The sequence below is a fragment of the Lithobates pipiens genome, unplaced genomic scaffold, assembly GCF_037356315.1.
Source record: "Lithobates pipiens isolate NorthernLeopardFrog02 unplaced genomic scaffold, aLitPip1_a1.2 Scaffold_18, whole genome shotgun sequence".
Classification (NCBI taxonomy): domain Eukaryota; kingdom Metazoa; phylum Chordata; class Amphibia; order Anura; family Ranidae; genus Lithobates; species Lithobates pipiens.
The window spans coordinates 632,981,223-633,002,566 of record NW_027507758.1 but is presented as its reverse complement, the minus strand read 5'-3'; the positions used below and the strand labels follow the sequence as shown (position 1 = coordinate 633,002,566).

Below are 21,344 nucleotides of genomic sequence, written 5' to 3'. Positions count from 1 at the left end.
GGAATGAACTGTTTTGTGTTTTCCGTTTCACTTTTTTTTTGCTATGACATCTTTTTGTAGTGTATGCGGGATTCTTTTTTTTTTAAATATGCAGCACACACTTCGCTCTGCGTTGGAATTGTCCATAAAGCTTGAACAGTCCTTAGACATCAACAATGGTGAGCTTGGTGGGACCTTTGTTCTGAAGACATCTCTCTTTGTTTGAAATATATGCCATTTTGAAATATTTTTGTGAGGACATAATGTTCTCGGCTTTGCACAGGCACAATGGCAGGTGTTCTTTTGTCTATTGTAGGTCACTACTATTCTGTGTATTTCAGGCTCATGAATGGAGAGACATATCTGTGATGTGAGCCACCAAAATCCACAATCACACAAAGTGGAATATGCGCCACCTGAGCCGCGTTTTGCCTCTTTACACATGTAACCGTCTTTGCCTCTCCAAAGATTTTGAGGAACACCATTTCCCTGAGGATGTCTTCTTGAAGGAATACCTCTGCAACAATTCCTGTACAATAATCTTGTGAGCAGAGGTGCACACATAAACTGCAGCTCAGTCCCCTATGCTGAGCCTACAACTGATATTGCAGACACTCCTCCAACTCAAATTGGACTACATGACTCTTCCCCCAGTTCTTCATCTGCACATGTACTGGCACGGAAAATCCATGCTTAATTCTCTGCACAGCAAATATGCCATTTAACATCAACATTTACACTCTGTAAATGACGGGCCTGGGTAATATCTTGTGCCACATCTTCATGCTTTCCCAACATGTGTACTTTAAAGTTTTTCCTGAGAAGACAAAGGCTACACTGAGGGCATTTCACAAATTTCCCATATGGAGGACAGGGAACTTGACACTAGACAGGATGCAGCAGGTGGTGGCATCAGCACTGGAGAGGGTGCTGCGGGTGGTGGTATCGGCAATGGGGAGGGTGATGTGGGTGGTGGTCATAGCATTCTGCCATAGCATTTTCTGTCATAGCTTGCCAGTACCATGCCGTACGGCATGCACCAATAGGCGTTTCATCTTCGTTTGTTTCCATGTCTCATTGTACTTTTCGTTCAGTGTTCTTCGTACATTTGGGTTTAGTTAGCAGTACTCTCATCTCAGGATCTGTCACGTCTACAGATCCATATGGGCTAAGGTTTCATTTTTTAATGATTGTTGACCACAATCTTCTCGCCCACATAACATACGTCATACGATGCATGTTCATTTCATTACACCTGTACGACTGCCCACCGCGGTCTGTGGGTACACTAGCCCTGAAGGTTCAGTTTTACTACTTGTCTCTGCACTGCAGGTTACTCTGGCTCACTTACTACATACACTGGGGGGGGGGGGTCTGTCATCAGGTCATTCACGCGCTGTGGTCTTGTAATTTTTGGTCACGTTCTCATACTCAGGTAGGCTAGTGGGGTGATGTCTGGGTGTCTGTTGTCACTTTCATTGGGTCTATTTCCTTGGGTTGGGCATGCCGCACGTTTCGGGTGCAACCATTTATGTTCATCCTTTCAACCTCACATGGTGGTTCGGGGCATGGTAGCACTCCGTCACCAAGGAGTTGGTCCATACTCCATCACCAAGGAGTTGGTCCATACTTAAGCACACAGCGGAGCTTTGTCACAGGGGTTTTCCTTTCCCAGTCGGGAAAGTGGTACGCTTCAGCATGTTTTCCGGGTTCCGTTCCAGCTACTCCCATCCGCCAGCATGGAACAAGTTCTGGGCATTATTCTTAATGCAGATTCATGTGGGCTAAATATGCTCTCCATGGTCTGTTACGGTTCCAAGACAGGATGGAGATGATCAAAGCTCCCTCGGTCAGAGACGGGGTGTCAGCGCAGCCCCAGCTTCCACTCTTCCTACGATCCCTCAGTTCACCGGTCTTGTCAAACCTTCTGATTTAATTTGCCTGAGCCAAGCATGTTCCTTGTCTGGGGTGGTGTTTGGTATCTCCTATTCCCGGTCTTCAGACAGCCCTGCTGGAAGCATTTTTCAGGCTTGCATGCGGGCTGCATCACTATCTTGTCAGATTCTTTTGTTTGTAGTTTCTTGGCTTCAGCTTCATGATTAGACAGTCATGCTTTTGTTGCCAAATCAAGTTACTGGAGGCAGTCATTTCTTAGGGGTACTGTGTCTGGTTCTTTACCTTTGTTCTGAGGGTAGGGGGCCAGGCCACTAGGGTGCCCAGTGGCAGGATCCAACATCATTCAGTGCATTTGGCTGCTCTTTCCTGCGGAAACATTTTTTCATCAAGGTATTCGTCCATGGATTTGACGATTCAGAACTTGCTTCAGTTGGGGGGGGGGGGGTGCAGTGGCATCCAAACTGTTATCATCAAAGTTTGAACTGTCTTCCATCAGATCTGCCTGTTGGTAGGGCAAGGTAATGGTGCAGATGTCGTTTCACCACTGGGCTTTCCCTTGGGTCGGAAGCAGTCCCTGCTTCTATACCTTGCCAAGCACTCCGTTGGGTCTTTGGTACCAGCGGGGGTGGGGGGGGGTCGTCAGCGGTTAATTCATTCAGTTATGTCCTGTAGCAGGGTGACCCAGGTTACCGCCCAGGGATCTATAGTCTCTCTCGGGGTGTGTGCTGGGCCAATGTCCACTTGACGGCCCACAAAGTGGTGGGTTCGGGCCAGCGTTATCATTATTCTGGGTCCCATTCTCAGTGCAATCTCTTACTTATGATGTTGCCAGGGGTACTGCTCAGGTAAGTCAGGCCAGTCATCTTTGTACGATTCCCCAGCCTGTTTGAAAAGGGGTGCTTACAGTCAATTTGGGTAGGCTGGATTCATGCCATGTGACTTATTCCCCAGGTTGGAGTCTGGCCCTCCTTCGTCTATTCTGGACTCAAACTCTGTCAGGTCAAGCAGATGCTTGACCTGATTTACATAGCATGGGACCAGGTTCTGAGTATCTGGTAGGGTTCTCCATGTTTAGATGGTGCTCATTGCCACAGCATATTGGCCTTATTCCGCCAACACTAGCAAACTCATCCATCAGGTATCCAGCACTTCAGGCCCCTGCAAACTCCTGTCAGGTAGTGCTTTTTGCGGCTTACCCTCTCAGCTTCCCCTACCAAGCATAGACAGGCCGGGGGTTCCTGGGAATTTCACAGAGTTATATACCATTGTCTATTCATAGCATTCGATCTTCCCTCCCATTATTTCGCAAGGGATCCTCAGGGTAGGCCCTTGCTCCTTTCCCCTCATGTATCCTTATGCTTCAAGCAGTTCGTTCCATGTCTGGGTTTCTCTGAATCAGACTCAATCCGTTCATCACAGCGCATTTATTTGGGTTCTGGGCTGTTGCAGTTCCAAGCAGGGGGTCCCTCCTCATTATCAATTCATGGGAGGTTGGTGTTCATCGTGTCATAGCTGACACACCGGATCTGTTCATCCGGGTGTACGCTACCCTGTTGGACGATTGGTTACCACCTTTCATCTAGCTTTTTATCACACCTACTTTCATGTCTTTTGCCCTCTTTTCAGGCGTACTGACCAACTAGGCCAAGGCACACCTCAGGCCTTGGTAATTAGGGTATCGCATTTCCAAGTGAAGACTCTGACTACAAATATATATTTGAGTCATAAACATTGTCCTAAATATATTCTGCTACGTGTTTTTGATACAAAAAAAATCCAAATAAATGTATATTGATTGATTAGCTTGAAAGTTATAGCGTCTACAAACTATGGTATATGTACTGGAATTTTTATTTGTTTTATACAACAAATGGCGGAGATAAACTACTTCTAGGGCAAACTGACACTAACTGTCGCTGGGGGGAACTGACATCACCAGTGACACTAATACAGTGATCAGTGCTAGAAATATGACACTGGCTGGGAAGGGGTTAAAATCTAGGGGCGATAAAGGGGTTAAATGTGTTCCATAACTCGGTGTAATGTGTGTACAGTGTGCTGCTTTATACTAATGATCACTGACAGATCACTCCCTCTGTACACAACCTAACACAGAGCTTTGAGCTGTGATTGGACACAGCTGATCAGCTGGTCCCGGGTGTGAATCATTGGCCGGGACGCTGTGTACAATCACAGTGGGAGTCAGGTGGGGGTGAATGTGTGCATGCCCTAAACCTGGGAGTAGGCAGAGACATACCAGCACATTGCTTTGCCTACAGCGCCCCCGTCCTCAGTACAGTGCCACTCGTCCTCAGTACAGTGCCACTCGTCCTCAGTACAACGCCACCTATCCTCAGTACAGCACCCCCCATCCTCAGTACAATGCCACCCATCCTCAGTACAATGGCACCCATCCTCAGTACAAGTGCCACCCGTCCTCAGTACAATGCCACTTGTCCCAAAAACAGCACCACCCATCCTCAGTACAGCGCCCCCTGCCCTCAGTACAGTGCCCCCCGCCCTCAGTACAGCGCCCCCGTCCTCAGTACAACGCCCCCCTCCTCAGTACAGCGCCCCCCCATCCTCAGTACAGTGCCCCCATCCTCAATAAAATGCCCCCCATCCTCAGTACAGCACCACATATCCTCAGTACAATGTATGAATCATTGGCCGGGATGCTGTGTACAATCACAGGGGGAGTCAGGTGGGGTTGAGCACGCATGCGCCCTAAACCTGGGAGAAGGCAGAGACATACCAGCACCTCCCTTTGCCTACAGTGCCCCCCGTCCTCAGTACTGTGCCCCCCGTCCTCACTACAGCACCCCCCGTCCTCAGTACAATGCCACCCATCCTCAGTACAGTGCCCCCCGTCCTCAGTACAATGCCCCCCGTCCTCAGTACAGTGTCACCGTCCTCAGTACAGCACCTCCCGTCCTCAGTACGGCGCTACCCCCCGGCCTCAGTACTGTGCCCCTGTCCTCAGTACAGCATCCTCAGTACAACGCCCCCCGTCCTCAGTACAGCACCCCCCGTCCTCAGTACAGTGCCCCCCACGTCCTCAGTACAGCGCCGCCCCCCCCCCCGGTCCTCAGTACAATGTGGCTGAGCGGTTGTTAAGTGGATAATATTTGCACCAGAACAGATATGATTTTCATGAAGATGGAGGTTTAATGTCGACATATCATTGAACCGTAAAACATTTTCTGTGTGGAGATGGATGTGTGTCTCAGTCTTGGTCCTGTTCGTTGGTATGAAGGTGGAGCAAATAAGGACAATGAGATTGTGATTAGAGACATGGATTGTATTCTTCTTCCAACATAAACATCAACTTCCATCATCACCAAACATGTACATTGGGAAATAATAAACAATCGCTTTTACAAGGAGAGAATTTTACCAGAAAGTACAAAACCTCCCAAAAATATCTTCTTCTATTTCTACAAATCCCAACAGAATGGATCAGTGTGTGCTGCAGACTGCAGTCACTGGATCTCCACTCTACATAGGAATCATGTAGGCCACACTTCCTGTAGTGGAGCTTCAGCTGCAGAGATTCACAATAAAGTTTAGTAGAAAAAAAAAAAAAAGTGGAGTGGAGGCCACATGCTTTCTATCATTGGTGGAGCTCCAGTCTGCAGCCAGACCTCTCTCAGACCCTATGGAAAACAGGAAGTGATGTCAGATACAGACAGGAAGTTCTGGGTGAGAGGTGAGTCAGGAAGAAGTAGAGAGCGACGTTGCTGGAAGATGCAGCAGAGGAGGTAATAAGATCTTATTTTCTATTTACACCCAGTAACCCCCCCGTCATGTCCGTCCTCTTCCTCCATAGTCACTGTGATGTCTATTATCTCCAGCAGATGATGATACACCCGTATATAGTGTAGAAAACTAGATTAACCCCCTTCATGGAGGATCAGTTGATGATGAATAGTGATGGGCTCGGGTGTGTTTGAAACCACACGTTCCCGATCCCGCCAGGAAGCCGACACAGCGCAGCGCTAATTATAGGCAGTGAAAAATGTCCTGGTCCTCAGCTGTACAGATTGGTACACGTATCACTGCCTGTGATTAGCGCTGTGCAGTGTCGTCTTCCTGGCGGGATCGGGAACGTGGGTTTCCAACACACCCGAGCCCATCAACTGGAGTCAAGTGATCAGACAGTTCCCAATCAGTGGTCATGCTATCAGACAAGTTTTTTTTGGTTGTAAATTCAACTGAGAAAAACTAGATATAAAATAATGTAATATATAAAATAATGATTACACAGAATTGTCACACATACATCACCCTCTCTAATATTTACAATACGATATGATTTTACAGGGGACATTTAAAGTTGACATATTTGCATAACTAAATGGATTAAAAACAAAATCTCCCATTGGATCAATATGTTTGCAATGAAGACGTATCGCCCCCTCTATGATATCTTACAATACGGTATGATTTTACTGTGGAAAAGATACAGAGATTTGGGGCTACATATGGTTACATAATGTCACGTACCGGTTGGAGGCCCAGGTGCTGAGAGGGCTCCCCTTGCGGCTAAGTTGTACACACCCCTGGAGATGGTACAGTGAGTACAGTGCCCAAAGAGGCACGGTTTGTCAGAGGCAGTTGTAGTCAGAAGAGCTGATCACCAGGAGATGACTGTAGCAGACAGGAAACACTTGAAGAGCAGGTTTGCTGAGGTGCCTGGTAGAGAGGAAACCAAGAGCCAGGCCAAAGGTCATACACAGGGGATCAGTCAGGCAGCGGAACTGGAACAAGCCGGGGTCTTACACAGGAGACGGGAGAAGCAGAGTCTAGTGAGCCAAGCCGGCGTCAAACACTTAGGAAGCAAGCAGGAGTAGAGGTACAAGCCAGAGGCCAAACCAGGATATCAGGAAGCAGGGTCAGTAACGGGAAGTCCAAGAATCAGGAATACAGAGCCACAGGGGAGCTGCCGATTGACCAGCAACACCATGCTCACAGCAGCACACGTGCTAACCAGTGATGAGCCACTATATACGAATGTGACAAAAATTCATAAAGGGAAGTGTGCGGAAATGTAGCGCTGATAATGAAAAACAGTAATAATAAAAAGCTGCACAACTCAAATATATAACAATAGAACTCCCATATATGTGAAGATAAAGGAACAACAAATAAGTCCCAAGTGAGTCAGTCCAAATAAATGGTTGTTCTCAAAAGGAGGGAAATGATGGGCTTAATGAATATTTAACATCCAGAGAAAAGTGGCATCCAAAGTAAAATAAGAATGGTTACTCTTACCAGAACCAGTGGACCTGGATGTCAGCGACACTAGGTCAATCAAGCATGTCTATCCAGATCAGCGGATCAGGAGGAACGGTCCAAAGGGTCCAGGGAAGGTGGGATCTTAATGATGGCGACAGCCACTGAGCCGTGGGTGACCAGGTGGAAGAGGTCAAACAAACTCACATCACAGAGGGTATGCAAAGAAAAGAAGAGGGCTTCCAATACTGCAGGTCAAAAAAGGTGGGTTTCTATTCCTAAAAATCGGCATACAAATAAAATGTGATCACAAATAAAAAGCAATATGAAGAGCAGTGAAACCAAGCCTGACACGTTTCGTCCTACTAGGACTTCTACTGGGGCATCTAACAGCTCCCCCCATATTGCTTGTATATATAGATATCTTTAAAATTATAAAACCAATCAAAACGATACAATCAGAAATGGGCAGTAACAGGTTCCGTAATAGGAGGAGGACTAGTCACCAGACGGCCTATGTTCGAACCTCCCAATAGGAACCAATCACACCACAATTCACCAGGCTGTATAAGCAACCTAAAAGGTCACCCAGAAGTAAATAAGTCTGCACATGGTACAATCAACGTGCCATAAAGCCCGCAAAAATGGACAACATTGCCACGTGGTCTGCAACAGCAAATCGTGATCGATGGTGTGGGCGTGATAAACACGCAACCCAAAGCAGCCAATCCAGATCAAACTATAGACGTACATCCAGGTTAGATCATCATCCACCTCACTTAGAGGCATTGAACGACGAAAGAAAACTGGAACTGACGTCGTATGTTGGCCATGCCAGCATCATGACTCATGTAATGCGTCAGTCATGGAGCAACAAAGTGGTCACGTGACAAGGCCTGTTGATGCTGCCTAACACTCAGTGAAGAAGATACGCTATGGGTCTGGCACAACAAATGAGCACAAAGTCAGGTAACCAAAGGAATCCAGACATGCGGCGTGTCACCACGCCGCACGACCGGCACCATAATCAACATCATAAAAACGGCAGACAAATACGAATGAACATAAAATGAACCGAAGACACAGATATACCAGAGGGCAACTGGAACAGAATGCCACAACACTCAACACAGACCATAACATCATACAGTTAGCGATGGTATAATCAACAAAGGCAAAAAGAGCACAGTTAGTACATATGAAGGCAGCAGTAATCTCCCAACGCTAGGAGAACTGCGGGCTTCGGCAACCCTTGAATACCTAGACATTTAAAGCTACACAGCAAAAAAGGCAGTAAAAAATAATAAAATGAAGCAGAAGTAAGGGATAAACTCGAAAAAATGGGTCACATTAAGCTTTGTTGATGAATCAGTTAACGTCCCACTCGATGTTCATGCCGAACGGCAAGTAGGTCCTAAGCTCATAGATCCAATACGTTTTGAGAAGAGATACCCCGCGGAGGCGGGACTCGCCCCTCCAATGGGGAACAAACTTGTCGATGACCACAAATTGTGTTCCACTGGGAACTCAATTATGGTATTTCAGATAGTGATGGGGGATCTTCCCACTTTTAATATTGGTGAAATTTTCATTCATCCGAATAGAAAAAGTTCTGATGGTACGTCCTATATACTGCTTATTACAAGGACAAGTCAGTAAATAGACTAAAATAATAATAAATTTAGTGGCATATGTAGTGAAGTGTCCCATAGAGTAAATGCTTTGAGTGACAGTGGATTGAAAGTTATCACTCTTAAGTCTGCCACAACATTATGAAGACAGACGTTGCATTTACGACACAGATAGTACCCCTTACATTGTTGGAAAAATTGGGTATGTTTAGGGGGTTCTATCACATTGGGTGCAATCTGCCCCTGTATAGACTGTGCTCCCCTAAATATAACACCAGCACTATCGGGGATAGCTGGTCCCAAAAATCTGTCACTTTGGAGAATCCCCCAATGTTTTTTCATGATCTTAATTTATCTCTATTGTACAAACTATGAGGTGAAAAATTACCATCTAAATTTATCATCCTTAGCAGTTTTAGGGGGGGGGGGGCTTTCAACAGTGAATCCCTATCTAATCTGGAAATCCGGTCAATTTATATATCAAGATCCTGATAGCCTTTTTCCAAGAACCTATTTTTCAAAATGGTAGATTGAATTATGAAATCCTCTGTCCGTGTACAGTTTCTCCTCAGTCTGAGAAACTGACTACGGGGAACTGACTTCAGCCATTGGAAGTGGTGACAACTATCGACCAGAACGTACCCATTCCGGTAGGTTTGAAATAGGTCTTGAATTCCAGGTGTTTGTCTACAACAATAATCTCCAGATCCAGAAAATGAACAGGGGTAAGACTAGCCGCATAGCTCAGACGTATACCTCTGTCATTCTGGTTGAGAAGGGACATGAATTCATCAAGAGATTCACGGTTCCTATTCCATAGGTTGAGGATGTCGTCTATATACCTGGCTCACAAGACCAATTCAGGTCTCTTGAAGGCATAGACGACATCCTTCTCCCATTTGGCCATAAACAAGTTGGCCAAGCTGGGGGAAAAGTTTGCCCCCACGGCCACTCTTCTAGTCTGCAAATAAAAATTACTCTGGAACCAAAAATCATTATGTTGGGTTGCAAATCTAAGGAGTTCCATGATGAAATTTCACTGAATCAGAGAAAGGGTAGTATTCTTGGATAAATAATACTCTACAGCACCTAAACCTAAGTCATATGGAATGCAGGTATATAAAGAGGCTACATCCGCTGTAACCAGGAACATGCCATCTTGGTAATCTACAGAGTCTAATAGTATCGCCAGTATCCTTCAAATAAGAAGGCACTAGCCGTACTAGTGGCTGGAGATGAAAATCAACATATTTCCCAATCCTAGATGTTACCGAGTCAATCCCACTGATTATGGGACATCCAGGGGGATTGGCAGGATCTTTGTGCACCTTCGGGAGATAATATATAGCAGGAATTCGAGGTGCAAGAGGCACGAGGAAATTCCGCTCTGTCTTATCTAAGATGCCCAAAGAGTAGCCTTCATTGACCAGTTCAGTAAGGGACTGCTTGATGATGGTGGTTGGATCAGTATGGATAAGACTATAGGTATTAGAATCTTCAAGAATCTTATCCATTTCTGCAATATAGTCCTCCTTATTTAATATGACTATTGCTCCGCCTTTGTCGGCAGGACGAATAATCACATTTTTTTGTTCGCACAATTGTTTCAGCCCTATTTAAATATTGGGATCTGTGTATGTTTTTTTGCTGGGTAGTTTGTCTAAATGACGTAGTAAAAGACTAAGAAAAACACTAATGGCAGGTGCCATGGTCCCTGGAGGGTGAAATAAAGATGGGTTCAAAAGTTCCGTAAGTGTGTGGCCATTGCTGATGGCAGAGCTAGTGTTGGAGGGGAAGGAAAGAAAATTTCTCTGGATACTGAGTTTACAGATACATTTTTGAATGTCTATAAAAGTGGAGAATTTGTTGAGTGTTTTTTTTTTGGGGGGGGGGACATATTTCAGTCCCTTGTCCAACACCAACTTCTCCTCATCGGTCAAAATAACCAAACTCAGGTTAAAGATACCAGAGCATGTCAGGTTCTTTTTCTTTTTGCTGTGGATCCTCTACCCCTCTCTGGTACCTCTCTTCTTTCTGGACTTCCCAGGTAATCCTGTGTGGACCCCCCGGAAAACCCGAATGATAGGAGGGCCCTGGTTGGCTCTGGTTATAGTGATAAGGGGACCTAATAAATAGGTCTTCCTCTCTATCTATATACCCATAAGAGTCCTGATACGTTTCTCTTGGTCCCTTCCCCTGAAGGGGGATGAAGCGATTAATGGTGCGGATGGGTGTCCTTGTCATATAATCATTCTCATGGCCACCTCAATTATAATCATTGCGATAATCATGCTAACCGGGTGGGGGTCCTCTCGGTCCCTCATTGTGATATGAATTACCTGGTGACCCACATTGCGGTCCTCTACCACTGTTTTTGGCACCTCTACTTCTAGCAGCGGGGAGATTTACCGGGTGAGGATTTTGGGAGTAGTGAGGTCTATTCCCAGAATCATATGATCTATTGATTCCACCCTTAGGATCCTGTGGGGTATTTCGTGGCTTCATTGGACCCACCTTTACTCTTCAGTTTAGTAGAGGTAGGACACACCCAGGAACAATGATTTGGTTTCCCCCTCCCAATGTCCCTCCATCATGACTTTTTACTGATGCTCTTAGCATGTGGGCAGACCCTTGCATCCTCACTAGCAAAGTGGGACTGTTGGTCTTGCATTGCATATAATGACATCAGAATGCCTGCAACAAGCTTTTAACCTGCATAGTGTGAGGGTCCTGTGTGGGTGAATTATACCTCAGTCTGAAGCGGGGCTTCAGCCGCCGCAGTTATACGGCGACAGATTTGCTCTCCTGCGTGAATTGCCGTCATATGGCTGTTTGCGCAGGCGCTCCTGCTGCATGCTTCGTGAGCTTTCATTCTGTCTCAGACAGCCTAACTGTCTTCCCCATATCCAGGAGAGTTGTGTCTTCCATCTGTTGGCCACTTCAGAATATTCTGCCATAGAATCGCACCTCCAGATATCCCTGAGACTCCATGGGACTACCAGAATGCCAGACCACCTGCCATATTAGTAATATGATGTGTTCCTACCCATCCACCCTTTTGTAAGTGTTTTTTAACCCTTTTGGGAAATATAAAGTTTTACTTCTGCACTTAGAGGCGGCTTTTTTCTTTTCATTTTACTTCCAGAGTTTGCTTCTCTCTTCAAGTGCTGCCGGAAGTGCATGAAGACCCTCTTCTATTTCTACATAGACTGATAGACTGATATCTGCACCCTTATACACACTTTTATAAGGTGTCAGGATGTCACTGTCTATTTCTCCATGGAGGAGTGGGAGTATTTAGAAGGACACAAGGATCTCTACAAGGACGTCATGATGGACAATCAGCTGCCCCTCACATCACCAGGTAAGAGGAGACTTTATTGTAATCGAGAGAGCAGTACGGAGGGTCCACCTAGATCCTCCATCATCTGATGATAAACACATAGAAATAATGTATTCAGTCAGTGTGTGTGTTTCCTACAGATGGATCCAGTAATGGAAACCCACCAGAGAGATGTCCCCATCCTCTGTATTCCCGCGATTACACACAGAAAGATTACACCATCCCTCACCATCATCAGGTAGATAAGGAAAAATCACTGATAGTATCATTAGGATCTGTACATTATCTGCATTGATGTCATTTTTATTATATATTCAGAGTGGAAACATGAGAGATTCTAAAGTTGAAGTTAAAGAAGAAATAAAAGAGGAGGATGATGATGCTGTAAAAGAACACAAAGATCTGTACCAGGACACCATGGTAAAGTCATCCAGCTACAGAAACCCACCAGAGAGTCCCCATCCTCTGTATTCCCGGGATTCCACACAGAAAGGTCACACCATCCCTCACCATCATCAGGTAAGATGATTGACAAATACAGTATTGGTAGTTCTGATTTATACACAGCATGTTTATTACAATTAATCTTTTTATTATATATTCAGAGGGGAAACCTCTGGGATGATAATATTGATGTTAAAGAAGAGTATAAAGAGGAGAGTGAGGAGTATAGAGTGATGGAGGAGTTATCAGAAGGACACAAGGATATGATGGCGCCACCTAATACAAGGAACCCACCAGAGAGATGTCCCTGTCCTCTGTGTTCCCGGGATTCTACACAGGAAGATCAAACCATCCCTCACTGTTACCTCAAGGTTGGTGGGACGGAGCTTATAAAACACAGACTCATGGAGACAATGTGTGGATTTTTTATGTGATGTCACAATAATAAAGCTTATATTTTGCAGATAATATTCACTCTAATTTTCTTGATTTAGAGTGGAGATCCAATCGATATAGAATTTGAGGTTAAAGCAGAAGAAGAAGAGACGTATGTGAGGGATGATCAGCAGTCTATGGAGGAGGATGGAATAACAGGGACATTTATAGAGGAAGAAACTTCTACAGAGATCAGCACAGGTGGGTCACTAACACAATACATTTAATAATACATTTAATACATACCTAATACATTTCTCCACCCATACTGCTCACTGATTGATCCGGAGTAGGTAAAGGACTGGGTTATATCAGCCTATAATACCCTGGTCCTGTATTTCTCTCAGATAATCTTCCTTCTCTGTGCTGCAGACACAATTTATGTATCTAGACTGGATTTATGGAGATTCTGGGGTTCAGCTGGCAGCAAAATGTTCATTTTCATCAAAGGCTTTACAAGACCAAGGCACCTGGGGTATGTGCTTTGGGTCTTCTGCCCCATTCCCGGGTATGCCAATATCTCTGACAGAACAATTCTCACAGGATTGCTTGCTCTGTTGTCTGCTGGCTGTGCCAGGTGCTGGGATATGTCTGTATAGTCTCAGACCCAAGTCACTGAGTGCAGTCTCAGGAGATGGGAGGCAGCGGTGTGGGACCTATGCAACTTGTCTCATGTAAACATTTAAGCTTCCACTGATTACTGAATACCAATATTATGAGTCCTCACCCTTACACTAGTCAAAATATATTTTGACACTTTGCATACTCCTGACCCCTGCACTATATACTCTATGTTGTACATTACATAATTCTGATAGTAAAAATCCTAACTGTTGTATCCTATATAATAAGTTATACATTACATAGGCCTTACCAATACTTCACCCATTTCCTACCAGCTGGACATTTTAAATCTGATGATTTGTTTGGAGCACAGACTTTTACATGGTGATAATAATGTGATAACATCCTCAAACTTTGGAACCTTAAACAGAAAGTGATAATGAGGGAGGAGTCAATAACCCAATGATGGTGGTCTTCAGGATCAGTCCAGTCTTCATCTTGGTTTTTCTCCCTCTATCCTCACTCTCTGACCTCTGGTGGGGCTCAGCCCCGCTGTCATTCATGACTAAATCATAGACTAAATAAGGAAGTGCAGGACTTCTTGTGTTGGGAAGATGGTAATGAGTGATAGAGGGGGTGGGGACACTCGTCCTATAACCCCCTCATCACTGTCACTCCTATAAAAGACAGTTCTCATTGTTTCCTCACTCTCTGACTAAGGTCCATGAATAAAAAATGAACTGGTGGGAGATTCAGAGATGTAGGGCTGAAACAATTAATCGTCATAATCGATTATGAAAATAGTTGTCAACTATTCTCATAATCGATTAGTTGGTCAGTCGATTAATTGGCCTGCATACAGAATGCATTATTTCTTTACATATCAGAAAATACAGCTCAGTACACCATCCATACATGTCAGTAAATGCCTGAGAACATGAATGTGTGAGGAGCAATGCATCATGGGACATGTAGTCCTGGGCAAGAGAAGGACGCAAGTGATTCTAAAGGCAGAAGTTTTTTTTATTTTCCTATAGGGGAACTCTATACTATACTTTGCGGCTTCCAATAGGGGAACTCTATACTATACTTTGCAGCTTCCTATAGGGGAACTCTACTATACTTTGCTGCTTCCTATGGGGGAGCTCTATACTATACTTTGCAGCTTCCTATAGGGGCACTCTTAAGGCAGGAGGAGCCAGAAGTGCCGGGGAGAGGTCCAGAAGAGAAGAATCAGGGCTGCTCTGTGCAAAACCATTACACAGAGCAGGTAAGTATGACAAGTTTGTTTTAAAAAAAATAATCCAACATTTACAATGACTTTAAGGGCTCTGTGCAGGGAAGATCAGCATCTGAACCCAGAGAAGGTGGATGCTGATAGACTGGAGGTAATAGAAGGCATTACTATTACATAAAGTAAAAGTTTACTAGTATTGTACATTATATATAAAATTATTATATCCATGAAAAAAGTTTCAGCTTTCAGTACTACTTTAACATAAAAGTTTTTTCCCCCTCTAACCTCCATATAGCTTCATGTCTGACTCCCAGGTAAAATACCCATATATCCTACATCTGAGTATATTTATTATATATATATATATATATATATATTACTTACACTATTTTACGGTATAAATGAATTCCTTATAGTAGTGATTATCTGCTGTTTTTGTACTATAAGGCTACTTTCACAGTGGGGGGGGGGGGGCGTTAGCGGTAAAGCGCCACTAATTTTAGCGGCGCTTTACTGCTGATATAGTGGTGCTTTTTGGCCGCTAGCGGGGTGCTTTTAACTCCCGCTAGCGGCCGAATAAAGGGTTAAAAGTAACCGCAAAGCGCTGCTGCTGAAACACTTTGCTTTGGCAGTGATGCCCATTGATTCCAATGGCAGGGGTGGTGGAGGATCAGTGTGTACACCGCTCCTTCACCGCCCAAAAGATGCTGCTTGCAGGACTTTTTCTAACGTTCTGCAAGCGCACTGCTACAGTGTGAAAGCACTCGGCTCTCACATTGGGGCTGCAGGGGATGCGTTTTCAGGCGCGATTTTTAGCCCAGAAGCACCTAAAAAATTCCCCATTATAAAACGGGTCTAAAGGATTATTTTCTTTAACCCTAATAGATGAAAAAAATCATGCTGCTGCTACTAAATGTCCTATGCTGGCCATACACGGATCCATTTTTGAACAAGAATATTTGCACAAATATTTTTATGAAAATTAATGGACGAGTGCAGTTCGAAAATTTCCACTTGCTTTTAACATTCAAATTTAAAATGAACGTAACTTCTAAGCAAAAACCACATACACTATTTGAAAATTTGTTAGATCGAGAAAAGTTTTCTGTTCTGCTCCTTAGAATTTTTCCATCACTGTGGTCAAAAATTAATGCTGATTTGACCCCACTAATGGTTAGAAAATTGGATGAATGTTTTTTTGAAAGAAAAATTTGCTTGTGTACGGCCAGCATAAGTTAGTGACCTCAGGTGCAGGGAGCTTGTACCCACCTACCTGTCTATGACAAGGGAGTCAGTCATCCATCATATTATATTACACTCCTGTCTGATAATCTGCAAAACAGCGTTTTATGTCTATTTTACATTTTAATAATCTTAATCTCTAATTCTGATATGTAGCAGATTCACCCTCTATACATCTATCTGTCTGTTATTCTCGGAGTGGATTAAATATACAACTATATATCTGGATATTTATATTTACCACTGCATATAGATATTCAAGAATTTTAACAAAATTATACACCAACCTTTTTTTGATGTTTTTATCCAATTAGTCAATAAATTGAAACAATAATCGACCAACTAATTAATTATGAAAATTATCATTAGTTGTCGCCCTACAGAGGACCCATTTACTAGTTACCTTGAGGGGGGAATTGTAAGATCCTCAGAGACCAAAGAGCCCTGGTTTAGGGGAACCAATCTGCTCATGTCTAGTAATAATCTTTTTATGTCTATTTTAGTACATGGACGGGAGATGAGGAAAACCTCAGAGGATTGTCTCACTTTGTCTCCAGAAGGTAAAGTAGAAGATGAGGACATCACACAGTATAGTCCAGGAGAAAACCCGGCTACCTCAAATGCCCATCCGGCACCACACAGTGTAGATGAACCATCGTATTCCTCTTATCCTGAAGAACCTCAGACTGTGAGGGACGGTGCCATCCTTCCAACAGATAAGAGCTTTTCCTGTACTGTGTGCGGGAAGTGTTTTTCATATAAGTCCAATCTTTACAGACATCAGAGATCTCACATGGGGAAGAAGCCATATTCCTGTTCTGAGTGCGGGAAATGTTTTTCACAGAAGCAACATCTTTACACACATCAGAGAGCTCACACGGTGGAGAAGCCAAATTCCTGTCCTGAGTACGGCAAATGTTTTTCAGTGAAGACCAATCTTTCCACACATCAGAGATCTCACACAGGGGAGAAGCCGTATTCCTGTCCTGAGTGTGGGAAATGTTTTTCACAGAAGGCCAGTCTTTCCACACATGAGAGAATTCACACCGGGGAGAAGCCGTATTCCTGTCCTGAGTGCAAGAAATATTTTTCAGACAAGTCCAGCCTTTACAGACATCAGAGATCTCACAGGGGGCAGAAGCTGTATTCCTGTCCCGAGTGTGGAAAATGTTTTTCACAGAAGTCCAATCTTTCTACACATCAGAGATCTCACACAGGGGAGAAGCCGTATTCCTGTCCTGAGTGTGGGAAATGTTTTTCAGTGAAGTCCAGTCTTTACACACATCAGAGATCTCACACGGGGGAGAAGCCGTATCCCTGTCCTGAATGCGGGAAATGTTTTTCAGTAAAATGCGATCTTTACATACATCAGAGATCTCACACTGGGGAGAAGCCACATTCCTGTCCTGAGTGCGGGAAATGTTTTTCAGCGAAGTCCGATCTTTACAAACATCAGAGATTTCACACGGGGGAGAAGCCGCATTCCTGTCCTGAGTGCGGGAAATGTTTTTCACAGAAGTCCAATCTTTACACACATCAGAGATCACACACAGGGGAGAAGCCACATTCCTGTCCTGAGTGTGGGAAATGTTTTTCAGCGAAGTCCAGTCTTACCACACATCTAAGATCTCACATGGAGGAAAAGCCGTATTCCTGTCCTGAGTGAGGGAATTGTTCCTCAATGAAGTCCTGTCTTCCTGTTCATCGGGGATCCCACACAACCCTTGAGGTGTATTAGTACCTTAAGTGTGGGAAATGTCTTCCAATATGAATGTTGCTGGACATCACAGCTCTCATGTGGGGAAGAAGCACACCCTGATATACACCTCAGATATACTCCATGGCTGATCTTCATCATGTAAGAAACAGTTCCAGGGGTGTGGACTTTTTTTGAAAAAACATCTTGTCCAAGGGACTAAATTGGGGTCCCAATCTCCTTGTTCCTCATCTACCAGAGAGCTCGGCAGTGGTGTGGGAGTTCATTGAAAACTACAAGCCGACATCGGCAAAGGACAGAACTCAGTGAATGAATGGCACAGCCTCGCTCTTTTCTTAAAGTGGCAGCTGGTACAGGGAACTTCTCGAACGCACTGCTGTCACACAGAGGACTTGGATCGCTGACCCGCTGCAGGAACATGTAACATGTTCCTGAAGGGGAACGTTTCCTTTAATCCTTTCACTGCCAGAGACATTTCTGCATTTTTTTTTTTTTGCTCACATGTTTAACCCCTTCAATACCAGGCACTTTCACTCCCTTCCTGCCCAGGCCAATTTTCATCTTTCAGCGCTCTCACACTTTGAATGACAATTGCACGGTCATGTAACATTGTACCCATATGATTTTTTATCTCTTTTTTTCCACAAATAGAGCTTTCTTTGGTGGTATTTTATCACCACTGGGGTTTTATTTTTTGTGCTACAAATAAAAAAAGCAGAACATTTTGAAAAAAAAAAAGTTTTTCTTTGTTTCTGTTATAAAATTTTGTAAATAAGTATGTTTTCTCTTTACTGATGGGCACCGATGAGGAGGCGCTAATATGCAGCGCTGATGGGTGGTACTGATGAGGTACTGACAAGCATCCTTGATGGGCACTGATTGGCATCCCTGATGGGCATTGCTGGGCATCACTGGTGATTATCGCTGATGGTCCTGTACTGATAATCAATGCTGAATGAGATCTCCCCCTGTCAGGAGAGCCGCTGATTGCTTCTCCTCTACTCGCGCCTTGTCAGCATGAATAAAGGAAAGTTGATAACCAACACTTCCTGATTATGATGTGATTAGCTTTGATTGGACACAGCTGATCACATGGTAAAGAGCCTACGTCATAGGCTCTTTATTGATATTGGAGATGCGGGATGTCAGAGAGACACACCACACCACTGATTGTCACTCGCCCAAGTGGCTTATTCTTCTGGATGTCATATGAAGTCCTCTCAGGATAATGGAACCCCGCCTGGCCATTATTCCGCTATAGGCTGGGCGGGAAGGAGTTAAAAAAAAATTAGGCCTGAAGATTATATAAAACCCCAAAACATTATATATTTTCTTAAAGCAGACACTCTAGATAATAAAATAATGGTAGCTTCAATTTTTTATGTCATGTGATATTACCGCAAAAGTCTATGAATTGCAAAATTCCAGTAAAAAAATCACACTAAAGTCCATTTTAGGGGGCACAAAAACACAATAAATTACCCAATTTTTTGATCAAATATAAAAGCCAAGGCTACACCGGGTAAATAGATACCCAACATATCAAACATTAAATTTGTGTGCGTCTGTGAAATGGTGACAACCTTCAGTACCCTATATTTTCTATAGGCGATGCTTTAAAAAAACCATATAGCACATAATTTTAGTGTTACGGCGGTCTAGTGATATGTAACATGTGTATTGCAATCAAAGTTTTCAGGCGTAGGCACCCCAATGTGTGAGTTTGTACATGTGTGTTTGTATATGTGGGGGCGGGGCCTGAGATTTTTTTGGGGGGGGGAGTTATGTGCCTGGGTTTAAATAAAATTTTATACAAATAAAAAAAATGGCATCACATAGAGCAGCATTTTTCAACCAGGGTACCTTGAGGTTACTTCAGGGGTGCCTTGGCAAAATGTCGAACAATTGTCCCAAAATTGTATACAAGCCGGAAGGTGGATGAAGCCTTTTAGTTACACAAAGTCACAGGTTTTTCTTTGTACACCATTACAACCTTCTAGCTGCCAACCGCCTACCGACCAATGACATCATGAGTTGAAAAGGAGGGTGTCAGTAGCCTGAATATCATCCTTGTGTGACCCTCCCCCGCCTCTCTCCATCAGCTTTGGGATCTCAGCTGAGTGATGGAGAAAAACTGAGGGAGAAGAGAAACACTGGAATACTAGTCAGTACCAGTTTGCAAAGGTGTATTTGCTTTGTAAGAATAAATCACTTCTAACGTTGGGTGTCCTACGTGTATTGATGTTGTTGCATTATGTAGAGCTATTAGAATAGTTTTTACATTTTGGATTGGGGCACCTCAAGACTGTCCATAATTTTGGAGGTTGCCTCAAGACTGTCCATAATTTTGGAGGGTGCCTCAAGACTGTCCATAATTTTGGAGGGTGCCTCAAGACTGTCCATAATTTTGGAGGGCACCTTGACTGAAAAAAGGTTGAGAAACACTGACATAGAGGACATTGCATCAGGGTCAGGAGCAAGAAGGTGAGGAGCAGTAGTGTACCAAGAGAAGGGGTGGGGCCGTTCGCCCTGGGTGCCGCACAGGATGTCAGTCTGGGGGTGTGCAGTGTGATCCGGAGGAGATTGCAGCAGGGCCATCATAATGAGCGGGCGCCCCTGCACTTTCCCAGCTTTGTATGTGTAGCAGTACCCCCATGGGGGCTGCTGATTTGTTCTATTTCCCACTGGCTATTCCAGACACTCAGGGCTTCCTTTCTCTCTGACGCCTCGGGTTCCATGCTGTCAGTAAAAGGTCACACACTATTGTAGTTAAATAATGTAATCAGTTTACTGGAAAGAGATTAAGTTACTTAGAGCAACACCTCTTTGATTTAGTTATACAAACAAATAAGTACTGTAAAAGATGTTGTCAAATGTTCATACTAGCACACACTGAACAACTGGTGTATGCTGACACATCTTCAAGTGGGACTAGTGCTCAGGGTGGTAAAACCTTGACGCTGGGCACTTTCCTACTTCCAGTACAGGTGTGCAAACACTTAAAACCCGCTACACACTATGCAATACTATTATAACAATCCAATACAATACAATATAATTGCTCGAGAGCTCCCCTTGCGGTGTAATGCAGTCCTTTGCATGTAATAAACACAAGGCCTCCCAGTGAGTTGTATAGTCTCTGATCTTCTTTCTTCAGCTAGCTATTGTAATGCCTTTGTAATCCAAAGGTTTAGCAGATGGTAAAGTAACTTAAAGTAATGGATAACAGCAACTCCAGTTATGCGACCCACTTATAACTTCCTTCTGTGAAAGTACACCCGGACCATCAGTCAATACCTAGTGAAGTATAGGCTTTAAGGCCCGGTTGCACTCAGTCTATTTAAATGAGACTGCTCTGTGGAACAGCAAGTCTCAGCAACACTGTGAAACTAGTCTATAGCCTGTTAATTGCTTTATGTAACTTCTGGGCAACAGCCCTCTCACCACACCAGGCCTGGAAAATTGGATGCCTCCGCTACAGTGATCTCAGTCCTGCTGCCAGCCAGCACCGTCATGCCGCACTGCTCCGCAAGATGACCTGTTGCCCTCGGTTGGCTCCGTCAGGTGTTCTGGATCCTCCGACCCGGACACACGCTACTTCAAAAGTCTGTATCCAGCATC

At 44.2% G+C, this 21,344-nt stretch overlaps 1 protein-coding gene across 1 annotated transcript in view; it reads left to right on the top strand.

The window, feature by feature from the left end:
* The window catches only part of LOC143986885 (uncharacterized), a 159,558-nt gene extending 141,663 nt beyond the window's left edge, over positions 1-17,895 (top strand). Inside the window, exons 17-22 of the mRNA XM_077485291.1 lie at positions 11,958-12,105; positions 12,225-12,322; positions 12,403-12,603; positions 12,690-12,899; positions 13,023-13,164; positions 16,510-17,895. Coding sequence (XP_077341417.1) covers positions 11,958-12,105; positions 12,225-12,322; positions 12,403-12,603; positions 12,690-12,899; positions 13,023-13,164; positions 16,510-17,672 — 1,962 coding nt within the window. The 3' untranslated portion in view covers positions 17,673-17,895. The remainder of the gene's footprint in view (positions 1-11,957; positions 12,106-12,224; positions 12,323-12,402; positions 12,604-12,689; positions 12,900-13,022; positions 13,165-16,509) is intronic.
* Positions 17,896-21,344: the final 3,449 nt, after the last annotated feature.